This window comes from Oncorhynchus clarkii, chromosome 3 (assembly GCF_045791955.1).
Source record: "Oncorhynchus clarkii lewisi isolate Uvic-CL-2024 chromosome 3, UVic_Ocla_1.0, whole genome shotgun sequence".
Lineage (NCBI taxonomy): Eukaryota > Metazoa > Chordata > Actinopteri > Salmoniformes > Salmonidae > Oncorhynchus > Oncorhynchus clarkii.
In genome coordinates, this window is record NC_092149.1 from 61,105,430 (window position 1) to 61,131,070 (window position 25,641).

At 42.9% G+C, this 25,641-nt stretch overlaps 2 protein-coding genes across 2 annotated transcripts; both read right to left on the reverse strand.

The window, feature by feature from the left end:
• Positions 1 to 14,902: 14,902 nt before the first annotated feature.
• LOC139400697 (gamma-crystallin M3-like) lies at positions 14,903 to 15,809 on the reverse strand. The gene is made up of 3 exons (XM_071145389.1): positions 15,759 to 15,809; positions 15,379 to 15,621; positions 14,903 to 15,255 (listed from the first exon to the last, which is right to left on the reverse strand). Exons 1-3 carry the CDS (start codon positions 15,768 to 15,770, stop codon positions 14,956 to 14,958), a joined length of 555 nt encoding a protein of 184 aa, XP_071001490.1. The 5' UTR covers positions 15,771 to 15,809; the 3' UTR covers positions 14,903 to 14,955.
• A 4,909-nt stretch (positions 15,810 to 20,718) lies between these two features.
• On the reverse strand, positions 20,719 to 22,034 carry LOC139400685 (gamma-crystallin M3-like). Its single transcript, XM_071145380.1, has 3 exons — positions 21,945 to 22,034; positions 21,245 to 21,487; positions 20,719 to 21,114 (listed from the first exon to the last, which is right to left on the reverse strand). The coding sequence occupies exons 1-3, from the start codon at positions 21,954 to 21,956 to the stop codon at positions 20,812 to 20,814; spliced, it is 558 nt and encodes a 185-aa protein (XP_071001481.1). The 5' UTR covers positions 21,957 to 22,034; the 3' UTR covers positions 20,719 to 20,811.
• Positions 22,035 to 25,641: the final 3,607 nt, after the last annotated feature.

Here is a 25,641-nt window from a genome sequence, read left to right on the forward strand (position 1 = left end):
TACCCTTGATGTAATCTTTACTAGATGCTGTTTGCCTACTAATCTCAGTGCAACCACCCTTCCAGGTCTTTGATCACTTTGTTTCCTTTTCTGTCTCCCTTTCATCCAACCCTAGCCACTCAGCCCCTACCCAGATGGTCATGCACCGTCACAATCTTCACTCTCTCTCCCACTACTCTTCTATCCTATCATCTCTCCCTTTGACTAAATCCTCCTCCCTCCTTTCTCCTGATTTTGCCTCTTTGATCCTACTCCTCCCTTTCTGCATCCTATGACTCGCACTCTCCCCTTTCCACCCGGCTGGCTCTGCCACTCTCCGTGGCTGAGTGACTCATTGCGAGCTTACAGAACAGGGCTGCTGGCAGCTGAGCAAAAATTGTGGAAAACTAAACTTCCGGAGGACCAATCATCCTTTCACTTTATCTTCCTCTGTATCCATTGCTGAAGCCACATATCACTCTAAATTTCAAGCTTCTGCCTCTAAACCTAGGAAACTCTCTTCTCCACCCCCCTCCTTTCTCTCTGCAGACAACTTTCTCAACCACTGAAAAGGTTGACATCCGCTCCTCATTCACTCAGTCTATTGAGTCCACTGGTCCCACTCACACAGAACTACCATATTCCTTGACCTCTTTCTCCCCGCCAGATTAAATCCTGTGACTAATGAGGTCTGGCTGCCCAGCAACCTGCCCGCTCAACCCCCTCCCCTTCTCCAGACCATTTCTGGAGACCTTCTCCCATTCCTCACTAAACTCATCCCTGACCACTGGTTGCGTACCCTCTGACTTAAACTACAGACCTGTATCCCTTTTCTTTCCTAAGCACGTGAGGGTGTTGTCTCTGATCAATTCTCTGGTTATCTCTCTAATAATGATCTTATTGACCCTAACGAGTCAGGCTTTAAGGCAGGTTACTCAAACGAGACTGCTCTTTTCTGTGTTACGGATGCTCTCCGCACTCCCAAAGCTGACGCTCTCTCCTCTGTTCTCATCCTCCTAGACCTATCCACTGCCTTCGACACCGGGAACCATCAGATCCTCCTCTCCACCCTCTCAGGGCTGGGTGTCTCAGGTTCTGTACTTTCTTGGCTCGCATCCTACTTGGCAGGCCGCTCCTACCAGGTGACATGGAGAGAATCTGTGTTTGCACCACAGACACCACTACTGGTGTCCCCCAGGGCTTGGTTCTAGGTGCTCTCCTCTTCTCTCTATACACCAAGTGACTTGACTCTGTCATATCCTCACATTGTCTCGCCTATCATTGCTATGCGGATGACACAACTATTTTTCTCCTACCCCCTCCCCCTCTGACACCAAGATGGCGACACGCATCTCTGCGTGCGTGGCAGATATCTCGGCTTGATGTCGGCCACCATAACCTTGCCGTGACACTGGACAACACCCTGTTCTCTGCAAACATCAATGCAGTGACTCGCTCCTGCAGGCTTATGCTCTACAACATCTGCAGAGTATGACCCTTGCTCACACAAGTCCTAATCCAGTTCTGTCAGGACTGACCAAGAAAATCCAAATAGGTCGGGTCAGGTTTGCAATGACTGACTTCAATTAGACCCCCTTTCACCCATAGCGGGGGTAGGATAGAACTAGTGGGGTTTGACACTCACATCCTGTTGTAAATCAAGGGAGAAGATCCAGACCTGGGCTCTCAATTCACCAAAGGAATGTGCTTTGTCTCAACAGACCTTTTTCCAGCTGAAATTCTAACACATTCAAAATGGAATATTGGAACAATATTTAGAATGTTGGAAATGGTCAGAGGTGCTCTATAGAACACTCATTTTGTTTTATTTTGTGATGTCATTAAAGGTATTCAAATCAAATCAAATCAAATTTTATTTGTCACATACACATGGTTAGCAGATGTTAATGCGAGTGTAGCGAAATGCTTGTGCTTCTAGTTCCGACAATGCAGTAATAACAAGTAATCTAACTAACAATTCCAAAACTACTGTCTTGTACACAGTGTAAGGGGATAAAGAATATGTACATAAGGATATATGAATGAGTGATGGTATAGAGCAGCATAGGCAAGATACAGTAGATGGTATCGGGTACAGTATGTACAAATGAGATGAGTATGTAAACAAAGTGGCATAGTATAGTATAAAGTGGCTAGTGATACATGCATTACATAAGGATACCGTCGATGATATAGAGTACAGTATATACGTATGCGTATGAGATGAATAATGTAGGGTAAGTAACATTTATATAAGGTAGCATTGTTTAAAGTGGCTAGTGATATATTTACATCATTTCCCATCAATTCCCATTATTAAAGTGGCTGGAGTTGAGTCAGTGTCAGTGTGTTGGCAGCAGCCACTCAGTGTTAGTGGTGGCTGTTTAACAGTCTGATGGCCTTGAGATAGAAGCTGTTTTTCAGTCTCTCGGTCCCAGCTTTGATGCACCTGTACTGACCTCGCCTTCTGGATGATAGCGGGGTGAACAGGCAGTGGCTCGGGTGGTTGATGTCCTTGATGATCTTTATGGCCTTCCTGTGACATCGGGTGGTGTAGGTGTCCTGGAGGGCAGGTAGTTTGCCCCCGGTGATGCGTTGTGCAGACCTCACTACCCTCTGGAGAGCCTTACGGTTGAGGGCGGTGCAGTTGCCATACCAGGCGGTGATACAGCCCGCCAGGATGCTCTCGATTGTGCATCTGTAGAAGTTTGTGAGTGCTTTTGGTGACAAGCCGAATTTCTTCAGCCTCCTGAGGTTGAAGAGGCGCTGCTGCGCCTTCTTCACGATGCTGTCTGTGTGAGTGGACCAATTCAGTTTGTCTGTGATGTGTATGCCGAGGAACTTAAAACTTGCTACCCTCTCCACTACTGTTCCATCGATGTGGATAGGGGGGTGTTCCCTCTGCTGTTTCCTGAAGTCCACAATCATCTCCTTAGTTTTGTTGACGTTGAGTGTGAGGTTGTTTTCCTGACACCACACTCCGAGGGCCCTCACCTCCTCCCTGTAGGCCGTCTCATCGTTGTTGGTAATCAAGCCTACCACTGTTGTGTCGTCCGCAAACTTGATGATTGAGTTGGAGGCGTGCGTGGCCACGCAGTCGTGGGTGAACAGGGAGTACAGGAGAGGGCTCAGAACGCAACCTTGTGGGGCCCCAGTGTTGAGGATCAGCGGGGAGGAGATGTTGTTGCCTACCCTCACCACCTGGGGGCGGCCCGTCAGGAAGTCCAGTACCCAGTTGCACAGGGCGGGGTCGAGACCCAGGGTCTCGAGCTTGATGACGAGCTTGGAGGGTACTATGGTGTTGAATGCCGAGCTGTAGTCGATGAACAGCATTCTCACATAGGTATTCCTCTTGTCCAGATGGGTTAGGGCAGTGTGCAGTGTGGTTGAGATTGCATCGTCTGTGGACCTATTTGGGCGGTAAGCAAATTGGAGTGGGTCTAGGGTGTCAGGTAGGGTGGAGGTGATATGGTCCTTGACTAGTCTCTCAAAGCACTTCATGATGACGGATGTGAGTGCTACGGGGCGGTAGTCATTTAGCTCAGTTACCTTAGCTTTCTTGGGAACAGGAACAATGGTGGCCCTCTTGAAGCATGTGGGAACAGCAGACTGGTATAGGGATTGATTGAATATGTCCGTAAACACACCGGCCAGCTGGTCTGCGCATGCTCTGAGGGCGCGGCTGGGGATGCCATCTGGGCCTGCAGCCTTGCGAGGGTTAACACGTTTAAATGTCTTACTCACCTCGGCTGCAGTGAAGGAGAGACCGCATGTTTTCGTTGCAGGCCGTGTCAGTGGCACTGTATTGTCCTCAAAGCGGGCAAAAAAGTTATTTAGTCTGCCTGGGAGCAAGACATCCTGGTCCGTGACTGGGCTGGGTTTCTTCCTGTAGTCCGTGATTGACTGTAGACCCTGCCACATGCCTCTTGTGTCTGAGCCGTTGAATTGAGATTCTACTTTGTCTCTGTACTGGCGCTTAGCTTGTTTGATAGCCTTGCGGAGGGAATAGCTGCACTGTTTGTATTCGGTCATGTTACCAGACACCTTGCCCTGATTAAAAGCAGTGGTTCGCGCTTTCAGTTTCACACGAATGCTGCCATCAATCCACGGTTTCTGGTTAGGGAATGTTTTAATCGTTGCTATGGGAACGACATCTTCAACGCACGTTCTAATGAACTCGCACACCGAATCAGCGTATTCGTCAATGTTGTTATCTGACGCAATACGAAACATCTCCCAGTCCACGTGATGGAAGCAGTCTTGGAGTGTGGAGTCAGCTTGGTCGGACCAGCGTTGGACAGACCTCAGCGTGGGAGCCTCTTGTTTTAGTTTCTGTCTGTAGGCAGGGATCAACAAAATGGAGTCGTGGTCAGCTTTTCCGAAAGGGGGGCGGGGCAGGGCCTTATATGCGTCGCGGAAGTTAGAGTAACAATGGTCCAAGGTCTTACCTCCCCTGGTTGCGCAATCGATATGCTGATAAAATTTGGGGAGTCTTGTTTTCAGATTAGCCTTGTTAAAATCCCCAGCTACAATGAATGCAGCCTCCGGATAAATTGTTTCCAGTTTGCAGAGAGTTAAATAAAGTTCGTTCAGAGCCATCGATGTGTCTGCTTGGGGGGGGATATATACGGCTGTGATTATAATCGAAGAGAATTCTCTTGGTAGATAATGCGGTCTACATTTGATTGTGAGGAATTCTAAATCAGGTGAACAGAAGGATTTGAGTTCCTGTATGTTTCTTTCATCGCACCATGTCACGTTAGTCATAAGGCATACGCCCCCGCCCCTCTTTTTACCAGAAAGATGTTTTTTCCTGTCTGCGCGATGCGTGGAGAAACCTGTTGGCTGCACCGCTTCGGATTGCGTCTCTCCAGTAAGCCACGTTTCCGTGAAGCAAAGAACGTTACAGTCTCTGATGTCCCTCTGGAATGCTACCCTTGCTCGGATTTCATCAACCTTGTTGTCAAGAGACTGGACATTGGCAAGAAGAATGCTAGGGAGTGGTGCGCGCTGTGCCCGTCTCCGGAGTCTGACCAGAAGACCGCCTCGTTTCCCTCTTTTTCGGAGTCGTTTTTTTGGGTCGCTGCATAGGATCCACTCCGTTGTCCTGTTTGTAAGGCAGAACACAGGATCCGCGTCGCGAAAAACATATTCTTGGTCGTACTGATGGTGAGTTGATGCTGATCTTATATTCAGTAGTTCTTCTCGACTGTATGTAATGAAACCTAAGATGACCTGGGGTACTAATGTAAGAAATAACACGTAAAAAAACAAAAAACTGCATAGTTTCCTAGGAACGCGAAGCGAGGCGGCCATCTCTGTCGGCGCCGGAAGTAGGCAGTATTGCACATCTACTCCCGCTCCACGGCACTCGACGTTGCCGGTTTACTAATCACTGGCTCTGACAACCATTGAGTCTCACCTGGACTCCATCACTTCACTAATTACCTCCCCATATCTGTCACTCCCCAGGCATTATTGACTGTGTTTTGTCTAGATGCTACTCTTGTCTTGTATCGTTACCTGTTCATTATATTATTAAACTCACCACATGCACCTGCTTCTCAACTCCCAGCATCTGTTAGTTATAAAGCAAATACTGTAACGTGCAAAGTACACACTACATAGCTGAAGTTTCTACACTATGGGCTGTGCGTGTAATATGCAAAATGTAGTGTTTTTGTTGAGGTATGTGATTTGAGAAGCTATAAGAGATTGTTTTCCATAACTTTGCACAGTTAGTAATCACCGGTCAGGAGGTGTGCCAGCCGGCCGGGGTTCTTTCAAGCAAAAGGTATACATGATGGGTTAAGAAATTAACACATTGAACCATAAAAAGCGTGAAGCGGCATCTACACATTTAAAATGGTTGGAACTTTGAATCTCAATACGAGGTGGAGACAAACTCACCTCCTGGACAATCACTGGTACGTCTGATTAGCTGTCCTAAGTAAAGTATCTTAAATTCGCTTTCGAAGAAGGACCATCCTGTTACTCTGCTCAAACCATATTACGCTACTCTCATCAACCCATTGGGGAACCATCGATACGGCTGGCTAGTCTATCTTCAAAGAAGCATCTTCAAGAGCGAATGGAGGGAAAATCAACTGTAGTTCTGTTCAAATCTGATTTGTCACATACATGGTTAGCAGATGTTAATGCGAGTGTAGCGAAATGCTTGTGCTTCTAGTTCCGACAATGCAGTAATAACCAACGAATAATCTAACCTAACAATTCCACAACTACTACCTTATACACAAAAGTGTAAAGGGATAAAAAAATATGTACAGAACGGCATAGGCAAGATGCAGTAGATGGTATCGAGTACAGTATATACATATGAGATGAGTAATGTAGGGTATGTAAACATATTAAGTGGCATTGTTTAAAGTGGCTAGTGATCCATTTTTTACATCAATTTCCATTATTAAAGTGGCTGGAGTTCAGGCCTACACAACAAGTCACAGGATACCAGACAACTATGAAGAAGGACAACAGAAGAGTTGTTGGAACCATTTCGGGCAATCAGATCCTTACAAGCGTGTCGCCTTTCCAAGGCTGCCCCGTTCACCAAGAGATCCCAGGCGAACCAAGGCATTTCAGGTAAACACATTCATGATTTCTTGCTCAAAGCGGGTGGAGTTTCGTGTGTAAAGTATATGGTTATTGTAGGTGAGAGTAGTTTCTGAATGAGGCAATGTTAAGTGTCTCTGTCCTTCTCTCCATCAACAAGTATTCATGTCATTCCGCTAGGGCAGTGGTTCTCAATCCTGGGGACCCACAGGGGTGCACATTTGTTTTTGCCCTAGCACTACACACCTGATTCAAATCAAATCCTTTTGATGAGTTGATCATTTGAATCAGCTGTGTAGTGCTAGGGCAAAATAAAAAAATGTGCACCACTTTGGGTCCCCAGTACCAGAACCAGTGCGCTAAGGACCTGTTTCCAGCGTATTACGTTTCCAGTCAATCAGTACAACGCATGTGTGTGTTTATCCTGTGTTCCTATTTAATTAGCTAGTAAAATTATTAAACATATGTGTAGATCTGAATCATAAGTAAGGCTTGGCGTTTTTGCAGATGCAAGGTGTTAAGCGGAGCGACACGGGAACCCAAGAGCAGACTCAGATGAGGAAACAAAGATTAACCAAAATATTTGTTACACAGGGAGATATGGAGTGCAGATCCGGGGAGCTCGGATGAGTTGCAGGAAAAACAGATGTGGAGACTGAGGTTGGAGTTAGCTGAGTAGAACAGGGTGAACAGATCCTGAGGGGAATCCAAGGTAGTGGTGGTAAGTAAAATCCAGAGCAAGGTAGTTGGGTGGTAAGATGTAGAACTGGAGCCAGAGAGCGGTAAACTGTAATGAGAGGATAAACAGTGTCAGACAGGGAAACAGGCACAAGAGAGTAACAGGAGCTTGAATAATCATAAATGGCTAGAATCATGAACTGATTAAGCAGAGATTACAATCTGGCAGAGCGGAAGTGGCAAGACTGAGTATTTGTAGAGGTCTTGATTATGGAATGAGTTGCAGCTGATAGGGATCTGCTCTGACTCGAGCACACCTGTCTCCAACCACACAATCACACAGAGAGGGAGAGGGAGAGAGTGTTCAGGGGGAGTAACTGCAGGTCAAGATGATACCGGATGAAAAACAGAGGGCGTAGCAGGAGCAGTTGTGACACAAGGAGGTTACGACTGTTCAGAATGGTGATATGATACAAGGTTATGATTAATACGTTGACTGTTTATTTGATGTGATAGGTAAGATGGTTACTCTTTAAAGAACCAATCTCTTGCTGCCCCAGATCCTAATGAGTTAATTGTTACATGATTAATTTAATCGGGTAACAAATATACAGGTAGTTAATTAGATAAATAACAGTCTTCAGATAATGTTAAAGTCAAGTCACGACAAGGTACTTGTCATCTCCCGTCTGGATTACTGCAACTTGCTGTTGGCTGGGCTCTCCGATTGTGCAATCAAGTAAATGAGTTGTGAAAATGTAATATTTGTTAACAAATGCAAATTACTTTTTGCTAGCCTTCATTTCACCATATAAGTATTGTTTTAGATGACTCTTATCTTACTTTGTAAAGTAAGTTTATTTGAAAATACTTAATTGTGCAAAATAACATTGCAGGATCGAGTCATCTTTTCTAAATTAAAGATCTGAGATATCATTGGATATCACTTTACATCCAGCATGCATCTATTGTACACAATCATATCAATACAGAACCATTTAAATGTTAAATGTAGGGAGTGAAATGCTTAAAGCTGAAGTGCCCTGAGTAAAAGAAAGAGAAAAAAAGACGAGCATTGTTAACATTTGAAAATGAATTGAATCAACCATTTTTGTTCAACATTTGAGGAAATTACATAGACATGCTGTCCATGATATGCCTCATGCGCATGAAGCTCATGCCTCCCATTCCCATGCCTATATCTCTGAAGCTCCTGTGCTCTCCGGGCCACACGTTGCAGGACTGGCAGTTGAATATGCGGTAACGCTCCTGGATGGATTCACAGTATTCCATCATTTCGTGCATCTGACCTCCAACGTTTTCCCTCTAGTACATCCTCATCCTGAAGTTTCCTATGTGCTGTTGGCGAGAAAAATAAATTATATATAAACCTTTGTAATATGAGTTTTATTTCCAATTGAAAATATTATGCATCAGCTATGAGGTGGACTCCAATTACATACTTGTCGTATGCCATCTTCATCAACTTCATTCATCATGAGTACCTGGAGCATCAGCATTTGTGGGTTCAATTACAGGTTCAAAATGGCCAGAAACAAATACCTTTCTTCTGAAACTTGTCAGTCTATTCCATGCGAGAAATTGCCAAGAAACTGAAGACCTCGTACCACTTTGCAGTGCCTCCATGTGTGACTACCTTGAGCAGCAGTTTGAGGGACTTGGCAGGGAAAATGCCGTACAGTAAAGCGTAGGGGATTGTCCGCAGCAGGACAACCCCCAGGGGATGGGCGCCGAGGGGTGTGGTGCTCCTCCAGCAGCTCTCTCATGAGGTTCTCTCTGTACTTTTGGTAGGTCATTATTTTACCTATGAGGGAGGGTTGAGTACGATGGAAGGGAGAGGATGATGAGGCAGTGGGTAGGTGGGTGAGATATTGTCACTGTAATTACATAATGGAACTGTATGTCATTTGTATGTGAACTGTACGTCCAAAAATACCTTGTTCAGTAATCATCTCACCTCTTAGTTGGCGGTGAACTATGTGGCCATTTAAAAAAAAAATATATATTTCACCTTTATTTAACCAGGTAGGTCAGTTGAGAACATGTTCTCATTTACTAATGCGACCTGGCCAAGATAAAGCAAAGCAGTGCGACAAAAACAACAACACAGAGTTACACATGGGATAAACAAACGTTGAGTTAATAACACAATAGAAAAATCTGTATACAGTGTGTGCAAATGAAGTAAGAAGGTAAGGCAATAAATAGGCCAATAGTGGCGAAGTAATTACAATTTAGCAATTTACACTGGAGTGATATATGTGCAGATGAGGATGTGCAAGTAGAAATACTGGTGTGCAAAAGAGAAGAAAAACAAAAACCATTATCGGGATGAGGTAGGTAGTTGGTTGGATGGGCTGTGTACAGCTGCAGCGATCGGTAAGCTGCTCTGAAAGCTTACGCTTAAAGTTAGTGAGGGAGATATAAGTCTCCACCTTCAGGGATATTTGCAATTTGTTCCAGTCATTGGCAGCAGAGAACTGGAAGGATAGGCAACCAAAGAGGTGTTGGCTTTGGGGATGACCAGTGAAATATAACTGTTGGAGCGCATGCTACTGGTGCGTGTTGCTATGGTGACCAGTGAGCTGAGATAAGGTGGAGCTTTACCTAGCAAAAACTTATAGATGACCTGGAGCCAGTGAGTTTGGCGACAAATGTGTAGGAAAGACCAGCCAACGAGAGCATACAGGTCGCAGTTGTGGGTGTATATGGGGCTTTGGTGACGGATGGCACTGTGATAGACTACATCCAATTTGCTGAGTAGAGTGTTGGAGGCTATTTTGTAAATGACATCCCCGAAGTCGAGGAACGGTATCTCAATCTTTCCTCAGTTAGCGCTAGGACAAATGTAGCCTACATTTTTCTGTGAATGTCTGAACATTACATCCAAAAATAAACTGCTCACATTCTGGACTTTGTAAGGACTGTGTTTGTGCAAAATGTTTCTGAAAAAAACAGTGTGGCCAGCTCAAATGCTGATAGTTGAATCATACGAAACTGGACGTTCTAAATAAGTGTTCTAAATAAGCGTTCTAATCACACCAGTTTGATCGTACGCTACAGGGACCACTGTAGAATGATCACACCCATGTGTTGGTACGCATAAAAAGGTTAAAATGAGGAACTTGGATTAGCTAACACAACGTGCCATTGGAACACAGGAGTGATGGTTGCTGATAATGGGCCTATGTACGCCTATGTAGATATTCCATTAAAAAATCAGCTGTTTCCAGCTGCAATAGTCATTTACAGCATTAACAATGTCAACACTGTATCTGATCTGTATTCTGATCAATTTGATGTCATTTTAATGGCCAAAAATGTGCTCTTCATTCAAAAACAAGGACATTTCTAACTAAGTGAGCCCAAACTTTTGAACGGTAATGTATGCTTTTCATATTTCTTCTGTAAGAAACATTCACATTTAGCTCTATTCATATAGGCCAATTCCCACAAGTGTTAAGGGTTAATTTACCACAACCACAATTTCCCATGTGTTTTGGAATTGAAGTATGGCGAGGGTTGATGCACCTCAGCAAGTCTAGACCCTGTGACCAGATGCTTTGCTGGGAGCCCTTTGAATCATACACTCTGATCTACTTTTACGCACCATTGAAGACCTGTCGAAAATATTAAATGCATGCACATCTCATGAGACCTCATGCACCAGCCATTTCCAATGACTTGTGCAAATTAGTCTTCAATGTGTCACATATAACATTAAGTGGACACACACCCAAAGGAAGAAGGACCTTGCTGTTTGTCTGAACATCCTGTTTGGGTTTTGAGTTTATAAGGATTTAAATACCTTTGCAAATAAACGACTAAATACAGTGCCTTGCGAAAGTATTCGGCCCCCTTGAACTTTGCGACCTTTTGCCACATTTCAGGCTTCAAACATAAAGATATAAAACTGTATTTTTTTGTGAAGAATCAACAACAAGTGGGACACAATCATGAAGTGGAACGACATTTATTGGATATTTAAAACTTTTTTAACAAATCAAAAACTGAAAAATTGGGCGTGCAAAGTTATTCAGCCCCCTTAAGTTAATACTTTGTAGCGCCACCTTTTGCTGCGATTACAGCTGTAAGTCGCTTGGGGTATGTCTCTATCAGTTTTGCACATCGAGAGACTGAATTTTTTTCCCATTCCTCCTTGCAAAACAGCTCGAGCTCAGTGAGGTTGGATGGAGAGCATTTGTGAACAGCAGTTTTCAGTTCTTTCCACAGATTCTCGATTGGATTCAGGTCTGGACTTTGACTTGGCCATTCTAACACCTGGATATGTTTATTTTTGAACCATTCCATTGTAGATTTTGCTTTATGTTTTGGATCATTGTCTTGTTGGAAGACAAATCTCTGTCCCAGTCTCAGGTCTTTTGCAGACTCCATCAGGTTTTCTTCCAGAATGGTCCTGTATTTGGCTCCATCCATCTTCCCATCAATTTTAACCATCTTCCCTGTCCCTGCTGAAGAAAAGCAGGCCCAAACCATGATGCTGCCACCACCATGTTTGACAGTGGGGATGGTGTGTTCAGCTGTGTTGCTTTTACGCCAAACATAACGTTTTGCATTGTTGCCAAAAAGTTAAATTTTGGTTTCATCTGACCAGAGCACCTTCTTCCACATGTTTGGTGTGTCTCCCAGGTGGCTTGTGGCAAACTTTAAACAACACTTTTTATGGATATCTTTAAGAAATGGCTTTCTTCTTGCCACTCTTCCATAAAGGCCAGATTTGTGCAATATACGACTGATTGTTGTCCTATGGACAGAGTCTCCCCCCTCAGCTGTAGATCTCTGCAGTTCATCCAGAGTGATCATGGGCCTCTTGGCTGCATCTCTGATCAGTCTTCTCCTTGTATGAGCTGAAAGTTTAGAGGGACGGCCAGGTCTTGGTAGATTTGCAATGGTCTGATACTCCTTCCATTTCAATATTATCGCTTGCACAGTGCTCCTTGGGATGTTTAAAGCTTGGGAAATCTTTTTGTATCCAAATCCGGCTTTAAACTTCTTCACAACAGTATCTCGGACCTGCCTGGTGTGTTCCTTGTTCTTCATGATGCTCTCTGCGCTTTTAACGGACCTCTGAGACTATCACAGTGCAGGTGCATTTATACAGAGACTTGATTACACACAGGTGGATTGTATTTATCATCATTAGTCATTTAGGTCAACATTGGATCATTCAGAGATCCTCACTGAACTTCTGGAGAGAGTTTGCTGCACTGAAAGTAAAGCGGCTGAATAATTTTGCACGCCCAATTTTTCAGTTTTTGCTTTGTTAAAAAAGTTTGAAATATCCAATAAATGTCGTTCCACTTCATGATTGTGTCCCACTTGTTGTTGATTCTTCACAAAAAAATACAGTTTTATAACTTTATGTTTGAAGCCTGAAATGTGGCAAAAGGTCGCAAAGTTCAAGGGGGCCGAATACTTTCGCAAGGCACTGTATGAATCAGGTGTACGAGGACTATGTATATAATTTGCAAACTCCACTTCCCGGTTAGTGATGATGTTGTCCACAAGCCCAAAATCAAGAAGTTTGTTGGTGACTATTGAAGCGATCTCTGCTCACGATTTGCCCTCCAAGAGTTCAGCAATCGCCCATTTGCTGAAGAGGTCAGTCATGGTTAGTATATACTGGTTACCAGCCACAGTTCTCTTCTCAAAAAGGGCATATGAGATCAATGCCCAGGACAGACCATGCCTGTCTAACTTCGATAGGATGCATGACAGAGGCCTGCATTTTCATGTTATTGTAGAGTTGACACTGGGAACTCCTCAACCTTATGGAGTGAGAAAACATAGTACATTAGATATAACAAAGGCAAACATTCCTTCATCTTTATTTATAATAACAGCAATATGCACAGTTATAAAACGGGTTGTTTTGGATCCTGAATGCTGATTGGTTGATAGCAGGGAGTTAAAGCACCCCAATCCCTGCATTCCGCAGGTAATGCCTGTTAACAGTTCCATTAGATTTTTCAATGTGCTTCCACTGTCCCACAGCCTAGCCAGTCAATTTGCAAACTTCTTCTCCCCTGGAAAAAAAGACATCTAGACAATATTTATTCTCCATGCCACTAGCCTAGCATTTGGCTTGGTACGGCGAGGGTTAATATAAGCCTACCCGACCTATGCAACATGTTGCAGTTTTTTTGGTTTGTCATCTCCATCGTGCCATGTATATAAACATGCCTAGAATGACAGTTTCTCTTAACCAGGCAAATTCATTTATCAGGATCATTATTATAACGGATATATCTAAAGAATTGGCAATTGAAACTAAGGTAAAACAAATGAAAATGCACATAGTTTGCTGTCATTTCAACTGCTTGATGTGATTGTGTTACGCTGTAACAGTGAATTTCCGCGATACAGATTAAATTGGCTAGCTAGCGAAGGAGAAGTAATGTTAGCTTGTGATTAGTTGTGAATAAGAAAGATAGATAGAAAGTTAGCACTTAACTAGTAGTTAGTCTCCATCAGCAGATGTTCCCAGGTATTGTTTTGAGATAGCCGTCTTGAACATATATATGCATTGTCAATTTAAAAAGTTGTGCCAATTCTTTGCAATCGCAAAGAATCTCCACACATCAAACCCTCAGCACTTTGACACACGAGTCCGGATTGACAGATCTAGAAAATGCACGTGCCCACAGAACAGTTTTTCAAGGTCAAGGGAGGGTGTGTGAGAGAGAGAGGCATCCGCACGAGCTCAGCCATCCACACAAAGACATGCATGTGCTGTGAGAAATGTACAACGTGATGTTCAAATCAGAACACATTCGGAATGATTGGAACTATTTCACGATGGGAAGATTTTTACATGACAGATGAAAACTCTGTTTGTAGATAAAAAGGTCTGCAACTTACCATGAGGTATTCTAGTTCAGGTGAGCAAAAGCTCTAGACTTACCTCACACATAAAGCAGCACACCAGTTATTGTTTACAAAGAGGCACACCCTTCCCCTTTGGTTTAGCCTTAGTCTGCTGTCCAGTCGCGATGAAGCATGGAGTTTTATGTCCATATCGCCCATCAGTCAAGTTTCTGAAAAGCATATAATATTATTGCTTTTCACGTCCCATTAGAAGGAAACTATCGAACAGAGCATCTTGTCCTCAAGTGACTGGACATTTGTCTAACATGGAGAGGAGTGCCTGACGATTTTCTCTGCTTCTGAGTCTAACAAGGACTCCAGCCCTCCTCCTTCATCTCATCTTGCAGCGCTTAAATAGCCCGAACAATGGAGTAGGGTCCGGTGTAAACAAGGGAAAAGCTGAGTTGACGTAGGAGCCGAAATCGAGGTCGAAGTCAAGGTCGAGTTGTAGTTCAAAATTATAATGGTGTGAGCTATCTGTACAAAAAAATACGGAGAAGCAAAAAAAGTCACAAAATAGCAAAGTCAATTTGGAGCAAGTAAGATGTTGACCATTTCTGTCCGCGCCATCTTATTATTCTTCACTTCTTACATCTAAAGAAATACATATGTATTTAGATCTGAGATATCACTGGATATTATCGTACATCGAGCATACAGTACATCCATTGTATGCTTTGAAATGTTAAAGATGCAGGGATTGAAATAGTGAAATGCTTAAACATGGAGTGTTCTCAGTAAGATAATCACAAAAAGAAGTCAATTTAGCAGTGTAAATACGTTTAATCAACAATTTTCATACAACAATTGAGGAAATTACATAGTCATGTTATCCATGATACGCCTCATGCTCATGAACCTCATGCCACCGCTCATGCCTCCCATTCCCATGCCCATATCCCTGAAGTTCCTGTACTCTCCAGGCCTCATGTACATCTGCCTGCCTTTGTAATGGGGCTGCTCGTACATCAGCCAGTGGCCGTCCATCACGTTGCAGGACTGGCAGTCAGACATGCGGTAACGCTCCTGGATGGAGTCACAGTCGTCCATCATCTCGTGCATCTGACCTCCGAAGTTCTCCCTCTCGTAGATCCTCATCCTGAAGTTTCCACGGTGCTGTACGGAGGAAATAATAGGTTTCATTGATCAGATAAATCATGTGTAAACTTGTGTTATATGAGATTTATATTTTCAGGAGCAAGATTATGCTATTTTAAAGATTAAATATTTTCAACCTACCATGGGGATCATGCGGCTGGACCTGATGCAGTCGTTCATTCCCATCATACGCTGGTAGTCTGAGTACTCTCCCCTCCTCATGAAGTACTGGTTTCCCATGAAGTTGGGGCGGTCGTAGACCATGAAGCAGCCGCTCTCAACCCTGCAGGAGTGGCACCTGCTCAGGTGGGAGGACATGTCAGGGCAGTCCTGGCTGGTCTCATAGGAACGACCCTGGAAGTTCTTGTCCTCGTAGAAGATGATCTGAAAATGCAAAAATAAATCATTGGTAAAAATTATTACCAAAGAATGAAATTGAAAGATATTGCCATTGTAATTGACTAAACCAGCCATTATTCAAGCAATAAACTTAAAACTGTAGGCTAAAACGCTGTGCCTACCTTGCCCATCATGGTTGCGATTGTTTCTTTGAGCTGTGCTGTTGCTAAACTGATGTCCTGTCTGTGTTAACACTTACTTTTATACCTGACCAAACCCAAAGAATCTGTGGCCCCATTGTGTAAACCCCTGACCCAGCAACACTGCCTATAGAGTGCTGAAGTGCTTTCCCTACATTTCCATGTGACTGGATCCCATGAAGACTTTAGAATGGGGGTTTGCATTGAGAAGTAAATACAACTGAGCTTTTGGAAATAGTATACAATGGTCTGTTGTACATATGTCAGAACACACTAGGTATTTTAGTGAAACATGTTCAATAAAAGTGTTATTTTGCTTGAGTTTGTTTTTATGCTATAGCTGTGACATAATCCATAAATCTTTCCAAACAGCTTGAATTTTGGTTTCATGGGTTGGTTGGTGACTGTGAATAGCTTTAAGTCATTTGGTACATTCAATAAATTCAAAGAAAATATATTATATTAATAGTTAAGAAAATATTTTACAATCACATAGATTAATGTATATATACACTCTCGGTCAAAAGTTTTAGAACACCTACTCATTCAAGGGTTTTTCTTTATTTTGACTATTTTCTACATTGTAGAATAATAGTGAAGACATCAAAACTATGAAATAACACAAGGAATCATGTAGTAACCAAAAAAGTGTTAAACAAATCAAAATATATTTTATATTTGAGATTCTTCAAATAGCCACCCTTTGCCTTGATGACAGCTTTGTACACTCTTGACATTCTCTCAACTAGCTTCATGAGGCAGTCACCTGGAATGCATTTCAACAGGTGTGCCTTGTTAAAAGTTAATTTGTGGAATTTATTTCCTTCTAACTGGGTTTGAGCCAATCAGTTGTGTTGTGATAAGTTTTACAGAAGATAGCCCTATTTGGTAAAATACCAAGTCCATATTATGCGAAGAACAGCTCAAATAAGCAAAGAGAAATGACAGTCCATCATTACTTTCAGACATGAAGGTCAGTCAATGCAGAACATTTCAAGAATTTTGAAAGTTTCTTCACGTGCAGTCGCAAAATCCATCAAGCGCTATGATAAAACTGCCTCTCATGAGGACCGCCACAGGAATGGAAGACCCAGAGTTACCTCTGCTGCAGAGGATAAGTTCAATAGAGTTACCAGCCTCAGAAATTGCAGCCCAAATAAATGCTTCACAGATCATGTGTCTGTTCAAGTAACAGACACATCTCAACATAAACTGTTCAGAGGAGACTGTGTAAATAAGGCTTTCATGGTCGAATTGCTGCAAAGAAACCATTACTAAAGGACACCAATAATAAGAAGAGACTTGCTTGGGCCAATAAACACGAGCAATGGACTTATGGAAATTTGGACCGGTGGAAATTTGTCCTTTGGTGTGCTGTCCAAATTGGAGATTTTTGGTTCCAACCGCCGTGTCTTTGAGAGCGGATGATCTCCGCATGTGTATTTCCCTCAGTGAAGCATGGAGGAGGAGGTGTTATGGTGTGGGGGTGCTTTGCTGGTGACACTGTCGATGAGTTATTTAGAATTCAAGGCACACTTAACCAGCATGGCTACCACAGCACTCTGCAACGATACGCCATCCCATCTGGTTTGTGCTTAGTGGGACTATTATTTGTTTTTCAACAGGACAATGACCCAACACACCTCCAGGCTGTGTAAGGGATATTTTACCAAGAAGAAGAGTGCTGCATCAGATGAGTGCTACATCAGATGACCCGATGAGAAACCCTTTAATGAGTTGGTGTGTCCAAACTTTTGACTGGTACTGTGTGTACATACAGTTGAAGTCAGACGTTTGCATACACCTTAGCCAAATACATTTAAACTAATTTTTCCACAATTCCTAACATTTATTCCTAGTAAACACTCATTTAATTTCTTTCATCACATTCCCAGTGGGTCAGAAGTTTACATACACTGAATTCATATTTGGTAGCATTGCCTTTAAATTGTTTAACTTGGGTCAAACATTTTGGGTAGCCTTCAACAAGCTTCCCACAATAAGTTGGGTGAATTTTGTGTAACGCTCGTCGTGGGTGTAAGAAGAGGAGGACCAATGCGCAGCGTGGTAAGTGTCCATATTGTTTTAATAAGAATACTGAACACTGAACAAAAACAACAAAACGACAAAACGAACAGTCCTGAACGGTGAAGCAAAACACAGAACAGAAAATAATCACCCACAAAACACAGGTGGGAAAAGGCTACCTAAGTATGATTCTCAATCAGAGACAACGGACGACACCTGCCTCTGATTGAGAACCATACCAGGCCAAACACAAAACCCCAACATAGAAAAAAGAACATAGACTACCCACCCAACTCACGCCCTGACCATGCTAAAACAAAGACATAACAAAAGAACTAAGGTCAGAACGTGACATTTTGGCCCATTCCTCCTGACAGAGGTGTAACTGAGTCAGGTTTGTAGGCCTCCTTGTTCGCACACGCTTTTTCAGTTCTGCCCCCAAATGTTCTATGGGATTGAGGTCAGGGCTTGTGATGGCCACTCCAGCACCTTCACTTTGTTTTCCTTAAGCCATTTTGCCACAACTTTGGAAGTATGCTTGTGGTCATTGTCCATTTGGAAGACCCATTTGCGACCAAGCTTTAACTTCCTGACTGAATTTAATCTCCACTCTGTTATAATCTCCGCTGGCCACCCCTCATAGCCTGGTTCCTCTTTTGGTTTCTTCCTAGGTTCTGGTCTTTTTAGTTAGTTTTTCCTAGCCACCGTGCTTCTACACCTGCATTGCTTGGGGTTTTAGGCTATGTTTCTGGACAGCACTTTGAGATATCAGCTGATGTAAGAAGGGCTTTATAAATAAATTTGATTTGCACAGGATCTGTACATCCGAACATCACACCTGCGGGACAGGTACAGGATGGCAACAACAACTGCCAGAGTTGCACCAGGAACGCACAATCCCTCCATCGGTGCTCAGACTGTCCGCAATAGGCTGAGAGAGGCTGGACTGAGGGCTTGTAAGCCTGTTGTAAGTAAGTCCTCACCAGACATCACCGGCAACAACGTGCTCTTCAATGACGAGTCACGGTTTTGTCTCACCAGTGGTGATGGTAGGATTCGTGTTTATCGTTGAAGGAATGAGCGTTACACCGACACCTGTACTCTGGAGCGGGTCCGTCATTGTCTGGGGCGGTGTGTCACAGTATCATCGGATTGAGCTTGTGTCATTGGAGGTAATCTCAACGCTGTGCGTTACAGGGAAGACATCCTCCTCCCTCATGTGGTATCCTCCTGCAGGCTCATCCTGACAAGACCCTCCATTATGACAATGCCACCATGAGCCATACTGCTCGTTCTGTGCATGATTTCCTGCAAGACAGGAATGTCAGTGTTTTGCCATGGCCAGCGAAGCGCCCGGATCTCAATCCCATTGAGCACGTCTGGGACCTGTTGGATCGGAGGGTGAGGGCTAGGGCCATTCCCCCCAGAAATGCCCAGGAACTTGCAGGTGCCTTGGTGGAAGAGTGGGGTAACATCTCACAGCAAGAACTGGCAAATCTGGTGCAGTCCATGAGGAGGAGATGCACTGCAGTAATTAATGCAGCTGGTGGCAACACCAGATACTGACTGTTACTTTTGATTTTGACCCCCGTTTGTTCAGAGACACATTATTCAATTTCTGTTAGTCACATGTCTGTGGAACTTGTTCAGTTTATGTCTCAGTTGTTGAATCTTGTTATGTTCATACAAATATTTACACATGTTTGCATGTTTGCTGAAAATAAACGCAGTTGACAGTGAGAGAACGAGTTTATAAAATACTCTGCTTTCTTAAAAGGTTGTCAAAAGTTATCAAATCAGTAAATCAAGTTGAGTTGGAAAAAAAGGTAACAAAAGATTTGTAACATTATAATATACAAGTTCATACAACCCAACATTTTATGTACATCTGGAAACAAATATTTTAAAGTTGAAAAGGCTTATATTTTACAGTGAGATTGTTTGACAGCTTCTCATCACCCACTTTTCGGAACTCCCACTCCCGTGTGTCCCCTTCCCAATTCCACCCCTGCTAGTCTAACCGCTTGTTCTTTTAACTGACATTAAAAAGAACATGCAAATGGGTATGACTAAAAATAACAAGATTATGTAGTGTACCTGCTCAACAGTTCTGATGTCATCATCCCTTCTAGAATCAACACATCATCACTTCTAGAATGGCCATCATGCACAATTTAATTGTTGTTGGTTATTTCAGTAAAACAGTACATATCACATCTAAGAGCATGTCACGTATATGAAACAACTGCAGTTTTAGTAAAGTACAATGTTCCGTTACATAGTTTCTCAGAGCTGTTTAATCCATGTATTTGAGTGGTGGGGATATGTGACGATCAAAATAAGGAAACATGATTAACTGTGTTAAACTTTTTAGGATATTTTAAACTGAATTTGCATTCATTAGCACATTAACTTTGACAGCCCTGCTTTCTGAATAGAGCCTACTTGCAAGTATGTATGCATACTTTCTGTTTATGTTAAGATAGTCTTTGTGCCTTCCTATAGTACTTGACCATCCAACTATTTTGGCAAAAGCAACATAAGCAACTATTGTATGGTGATGAATCTAGCTAGTTTTAAATATGAATTTGTTGAATTTATGTAAAAAATTAAGAAACAATTGTTTTACTGTAGGTGTAACTCTGTCGATGTGAATACAATTTACCGACATTTTTGCTGTAAAAGCAACCATATTGCAGATACTTGAATAAGTAATTTAAGAAAAATGTATGCCTTTAAAAACAAATCACAAAAATGCTCCTTTTTCATTCTATTTTCTTATTATTTTTATGTATTATATAGTTTTGTATGTATAACAATATATTTTGTAGTATTTTGTAGTAGATTACTCTGATGTTTAAACATTGTGCGGTGGCATTTAAATTAAAATAAATATACTGTCACTCATAACAAATCACTGAAACTCAGAGTTTTATTGTTTTCGCTTCCATGAATTGTCCCACAGAGACTAATCAAAAATACATTTTTTTATACAACATTGGAGCATTTACATCATGGACATGTTATCCATGATACGCCTCATGCTCATGAACCTCATGCCACCACTCATGCCTCCCATTCCCATGCCCATATCCCTGAAGCTCCTGTACTCTCCAGGCCTCATGTACATCTGCCTGCCTCTGAAGTTGGGCTGCTCGTACATCAGCCAGTGGCCGTCCATCACATTGCAGGACTGGCAGTCGGACATGCGGAAACGCTCCTGGATGGAGTCACAGTCGTCCATCATCTCGTGCATCTGACCTCCGAAGTTCTCCCTCTCGTAGATCCTCATCCTAAAGTTTCCACAGTGCTGTCCGGAGGAAAGTACAGTATAGGGTTACTTAATTGATTAGTGAAATAATCAACAAACTCATGTTGTAGGAGAACACTACCATTAAAGCATTATTTTCAAAGACTAGATATATAAATGATCAACCTACCACGGGGATCATGCGGCAGGACCTGATGCACTCGTTCATTCCCATCATGCTCATGTAGTCGGAGTACTCTCCTCTTCTCATGAAGTACTGGTTTCCCATGAAGTTGGGGCGATCGTACACCATGAAGTTGCCGCTCTCCACCCTGCAGGAGTGGCACCTGCTCAGGTAGGAGGTCAGCTCAGGGCAATCGGAGCTGGTCTCATAGGAACCACCCTGGAAGTTCTTGTCCTCGTAGAAGATGATCTGGGAATTTAAATGTTTAAAAAAAATGTTTTTTAATTTAACTAGGCAAGTCAGTTAAGAACAAATTCTTATTTACAATGACTGCCTAGGAACAATGGGTTAACTGCCTTGTTCAGGGGCAGAAAAACATATTTGTACCTCGTCAGCTCAGAGATTCAATCCACCAACCTTTCGGTTACTGGCCCAAAGCTCTAACCACTAGGCTACCTGCCGCCCCAAATAGTCAACAACTTTGAATGACAAACATTTTGTCAGTAATACTGTTATAAAGAGCAGAGGAGCTACAATTGACAATGCACAACTGAGCTATGATAATGAACTACATCTGCATTGAACTACATTTTACCTGAAACTCTTTCTGACATTATGAAATTGTTGTAGATGTCAAATAGTCTATCACATAAGGTATGCAATGTAGATAAAAGAAACCGAGGGCAAAATATTTTAATTTGCCTACCTTGCCCATCATGATGACGTTTGTTCTTCAGGACTGCACTGTGACTGCACTGAATTCCTGTCTGTTTTAACACTTACCTTTATACCTGACCAAAACCAAAAGAATCTGTGGCCTCTCATTGTGTAAAGTCCTGACACAGCAACACAGCATAGGGGCCTACTGCTCGATGTGGACTTTAAATGGTTAATTTCTGTCTCTGTATGCTTTTCTGTCACAGATGCATGTGTGGCCATATTGTGTTCTACACATAAAGAGTAAAACAGAAGCTTCTGAACATCCTGCATGTATATGTAAAACACATTGTCATACATTCAGGTATAAAATTATTGTCACCCTTGATATGAATGAGCAAAAAAGACCATATGAAATAAATAATTAAAATACTGAGCTATATTGTATGCTTCCAAAAATTGAAAAATACTATTATTTTATACTAATAAAATTGCTCAGAGAAGGAGATTTTGTTTAAGAGGTAACACTTTATTTTCTCAAAAAGATAGCTGGCAAAAGGATTGGCTCTCCTAAAGATGATTAAACACTGGACAAAAATACAAAAATACAAACGCAAAAATACAAATACAACTTCAAAGATTTTACTGAGTTACAGTTCATATGAGGAAATCAGTCAATTGAAATAAATAAATTAGGCCCTAATCTATAGATTTCACATGAATGGGAATACAGATATGCATCTATTGGTCACATCACAGATACCTTTAAAAAAAATGTAGGTGCGTGGATTAAAAAAAACAGTCAGTATCTGGTGTGACCACCATTTGCCTCATGCAGCGCAATACATCTCCTTCTCATAGAGTTGTTGTCTCAGGTTGTTGTTTGTGGCCTGTGGAATGTTATCCAACCCCTCCTCAATGGCTGTGCGAAGTTGCTGGATATTGTCAGGAACTGGAACACGCTATGGTACATGTTGATCCAGAGCATCCCAAACATGCTCAATGGGTGACATGTCTGGAGGGTATGCAGGCCATGGAAGAACTGGGCCATTTTCAGCTTCCAGGAATTGTGTACAGATACTTACAACATGGGGCTGTGCATTATTATCATGCTGAAACATGAGGAGATGGCGGCAAATGAATGGCACAAAAATGGGCCTCAGGACCTCATCTTGGTATCTCTGTGCATTCAAATTGCCATAGATAAAATACAATTGTTTTCATTGTCCATAGCTTATGCCTGCCCATACCATAACCCCACCGCCACCATGGGGCACTCTGTTCACAACGTTGACATCAGCAAACCACTTGCCCACATGGCATTATTCACATTGTCTGCCATCTGCCCGGTACAGTTGAAACCGGGATTCATCCGTGAAGAGCACACTTCTCCAGCGTGCCAGTGGCCATCGAAGGTGAGCATTTGCCCACTGAAGTAGGTTACGATGCTGAGCTGTAGTCAGGTCAAGACCCTTGGTAGGATGTCAAGCGCACAGATGAGCTTCCCTGTGATGGTTTCTCACAGTTTATGCAGAAACTCTTCAGTTGAGCAATTCCACATTTGCATCAGTTGTCCGGGTGGCTGGTCTCAGACGATCCCACAGGTGAAGAAGCTAGATGTGGACGTCCTGGGCTGGCTTGATTACACGTGGTCTGCAGTTGTGAGACCGGTCGGACGTACTGCCAAATTCTCTACCATACGGCTTATGGTAGAGAAATTAACGTTCAATTCTCTGGCAACAGTTCTGGTGGACATTCCTGCATTTAGGATGCCAATTGCATGCTCCCTAAAAAATGGAGACATCTGTGGCGTTGTGTTGTGTGCCAAAACTGCACATTTTAGAGTGACATTTTATTGTCCCCAGCACAAGGTGCACCTTGGTAATGATCATGCTGTTTAACCCCCTAAGGATGATGTTCGCGCCCCAGAGGAAATCTAATTATCATAATAAAACAATCTGATCTGTTCTTACATCGGATGTGTCTCAAATCCACCACATCCACTGATGTCGCACTTCCTCTGCGGTGAAAGTTAAGAGAGTTAGAGTGTGGTTTGTCAGACCATGAGATATCCCGAAATCGGTCTTCTGACAAAATTGTCTCTAGGGTCCGAAACGGTTTGGCCTCCCAAACTATTATGGTTTAACTGCAGTGTAGGTACATTATGTACTTAATAAAAGTACATATTATGTATCTAATGTCCACTGCAATTATATCAATAAGCATTTTTCTACAGCTGGCCATGCTTTCCACTTGGCTACCCCTACCCCGGTCAACAGCCCTGCACTCCCCACAGCAACTCGCCCAAGCCTTCCCCATTTCTCCTTCTCCCAAATCCAGTCAGCTGATGTTCTGAAAGAGCTGCAAAATCTGGACCTCTACAAATCAGCCGGGCTAGACAACCTGGACCCGTTCTTTCTAAAATGATCTGCCGAAATTGTTGCCACCCCTATTACTAGCCTGTTTAACCTCTCTTTCGTGTCGTCTAAGATTCCCAAAGATTGGAAAGCAGCTGCGGTCATCCCCCTGTTCAAAGGGGGGGACACTCTTGACCCAAACTGCTACAGACCTATGTCTATCCTACCCTGCCTTTCTAAGATCTTCAAAAGCCAAGTCAACAAACAGATTACCGACCATTTCGAATCCCACCATACCTTCTCCGCTTTGCAATCTGGTTTCAGAGCTGGTCATGGGTGCACCTCAGCCACGCTCAAGATCCTAAACGATATCTTAACCGCCATCGATAAGAAACAATACTGTGCATAAACAAAGAGATCTTCTGACAATTAATCTTAATGGTTGTACAGTCGTCTCAAATAAAACTGTGAAGGACCTCAGCGTTACTCTGGACCCTGATCTCTCTTTTGACGAACATATCAAGACTGTTTCAAGGACAGCTTTTTTCCATCTACGTAACATTGCAAAAATCAGAAACTTTCTGTCTAAAAATGATGCATAAAAATTAATCCATGCTTTTGTTACTTCTAAGTTAGACTACTGCAATGCTCTACTTTCCGGCTACCCGGATAAAGCACTAAATAAACCAGTTAGTGGTAAATACGGCTGCATAGAATCCTGACTAGAACCATAATATTTGATCATATTACTCCAGTGCTAGCCTCCCTACACTGGCTTCCTGTTAAGGCAAGGGCTTTACTACTAACCTACAAAGCATTACATGGGCTTGCTCCTACCTATCTCTCTGATTTGGTCCTGCCGTACATACCTACACGTACGCTACGGTCACAAGACGCAGGCCTCCTAATTGTCCCTAGAATTTCTAAGCAAACAGCTGGAGGCAGGGCTTTCTCCTATAGAGCTCCATTTGTATGGAATGGTCTGCCTACCCATGTCAGAGACGCAGACTCAGTCTCAACCTTTAAGTCTTTACTGAAGACTCATCTCTTCTGTGGGTCATATGATTGAGTGTAGTCTGGCCCAGGAGTCTGAAGGTGAACGGAAAGGCTCTGCAGCAAGGAACCGCCCTTGCTGTCTCTGCCTGGCCTGTTCCCCTCTTTCCATTGGGATTCTCTGCCTCTAACCCTATTACAGGGGCTGAGTCACTGGCTTACTGGTGCTCTTTCATGCCGTCCCTAGGAGGGGTGCGTCACTTGAGTGGGTTGAGTCACTGAAGTGATCTTCCTGTCTAGGTTGGCGCCCCCCCTTGGGTTGTGCCGTGGCGGAGATCTTTGTGGGCTATACTCGGCCTTGTCTCTGGTTGAAGCTGTCCCTCTAGTGGTGTGGGG

Bases quoted from the DNA above. Each gene is read 5' to 3' on its own strand.
- LOC139400697 (XM_071145389.1), bottom strand. The intron at 15,256-15,378 runs GTAGGTTGAAAA...TCCTCCGTACAG, and splicing joins CCAGCCGCATGATCCCCATG to CACCGTGGAAACTTCAGGAT.
- LOC139400685 (XM_071145380.1), bottom strand. The intron at 21,115-21,244 runs GTAGGTTGATCA...TCCTCCGGACAG, and splicing joins CCTGCCGCATGATCCCCGTG to CACTGTGGAAACTTTAGGAT.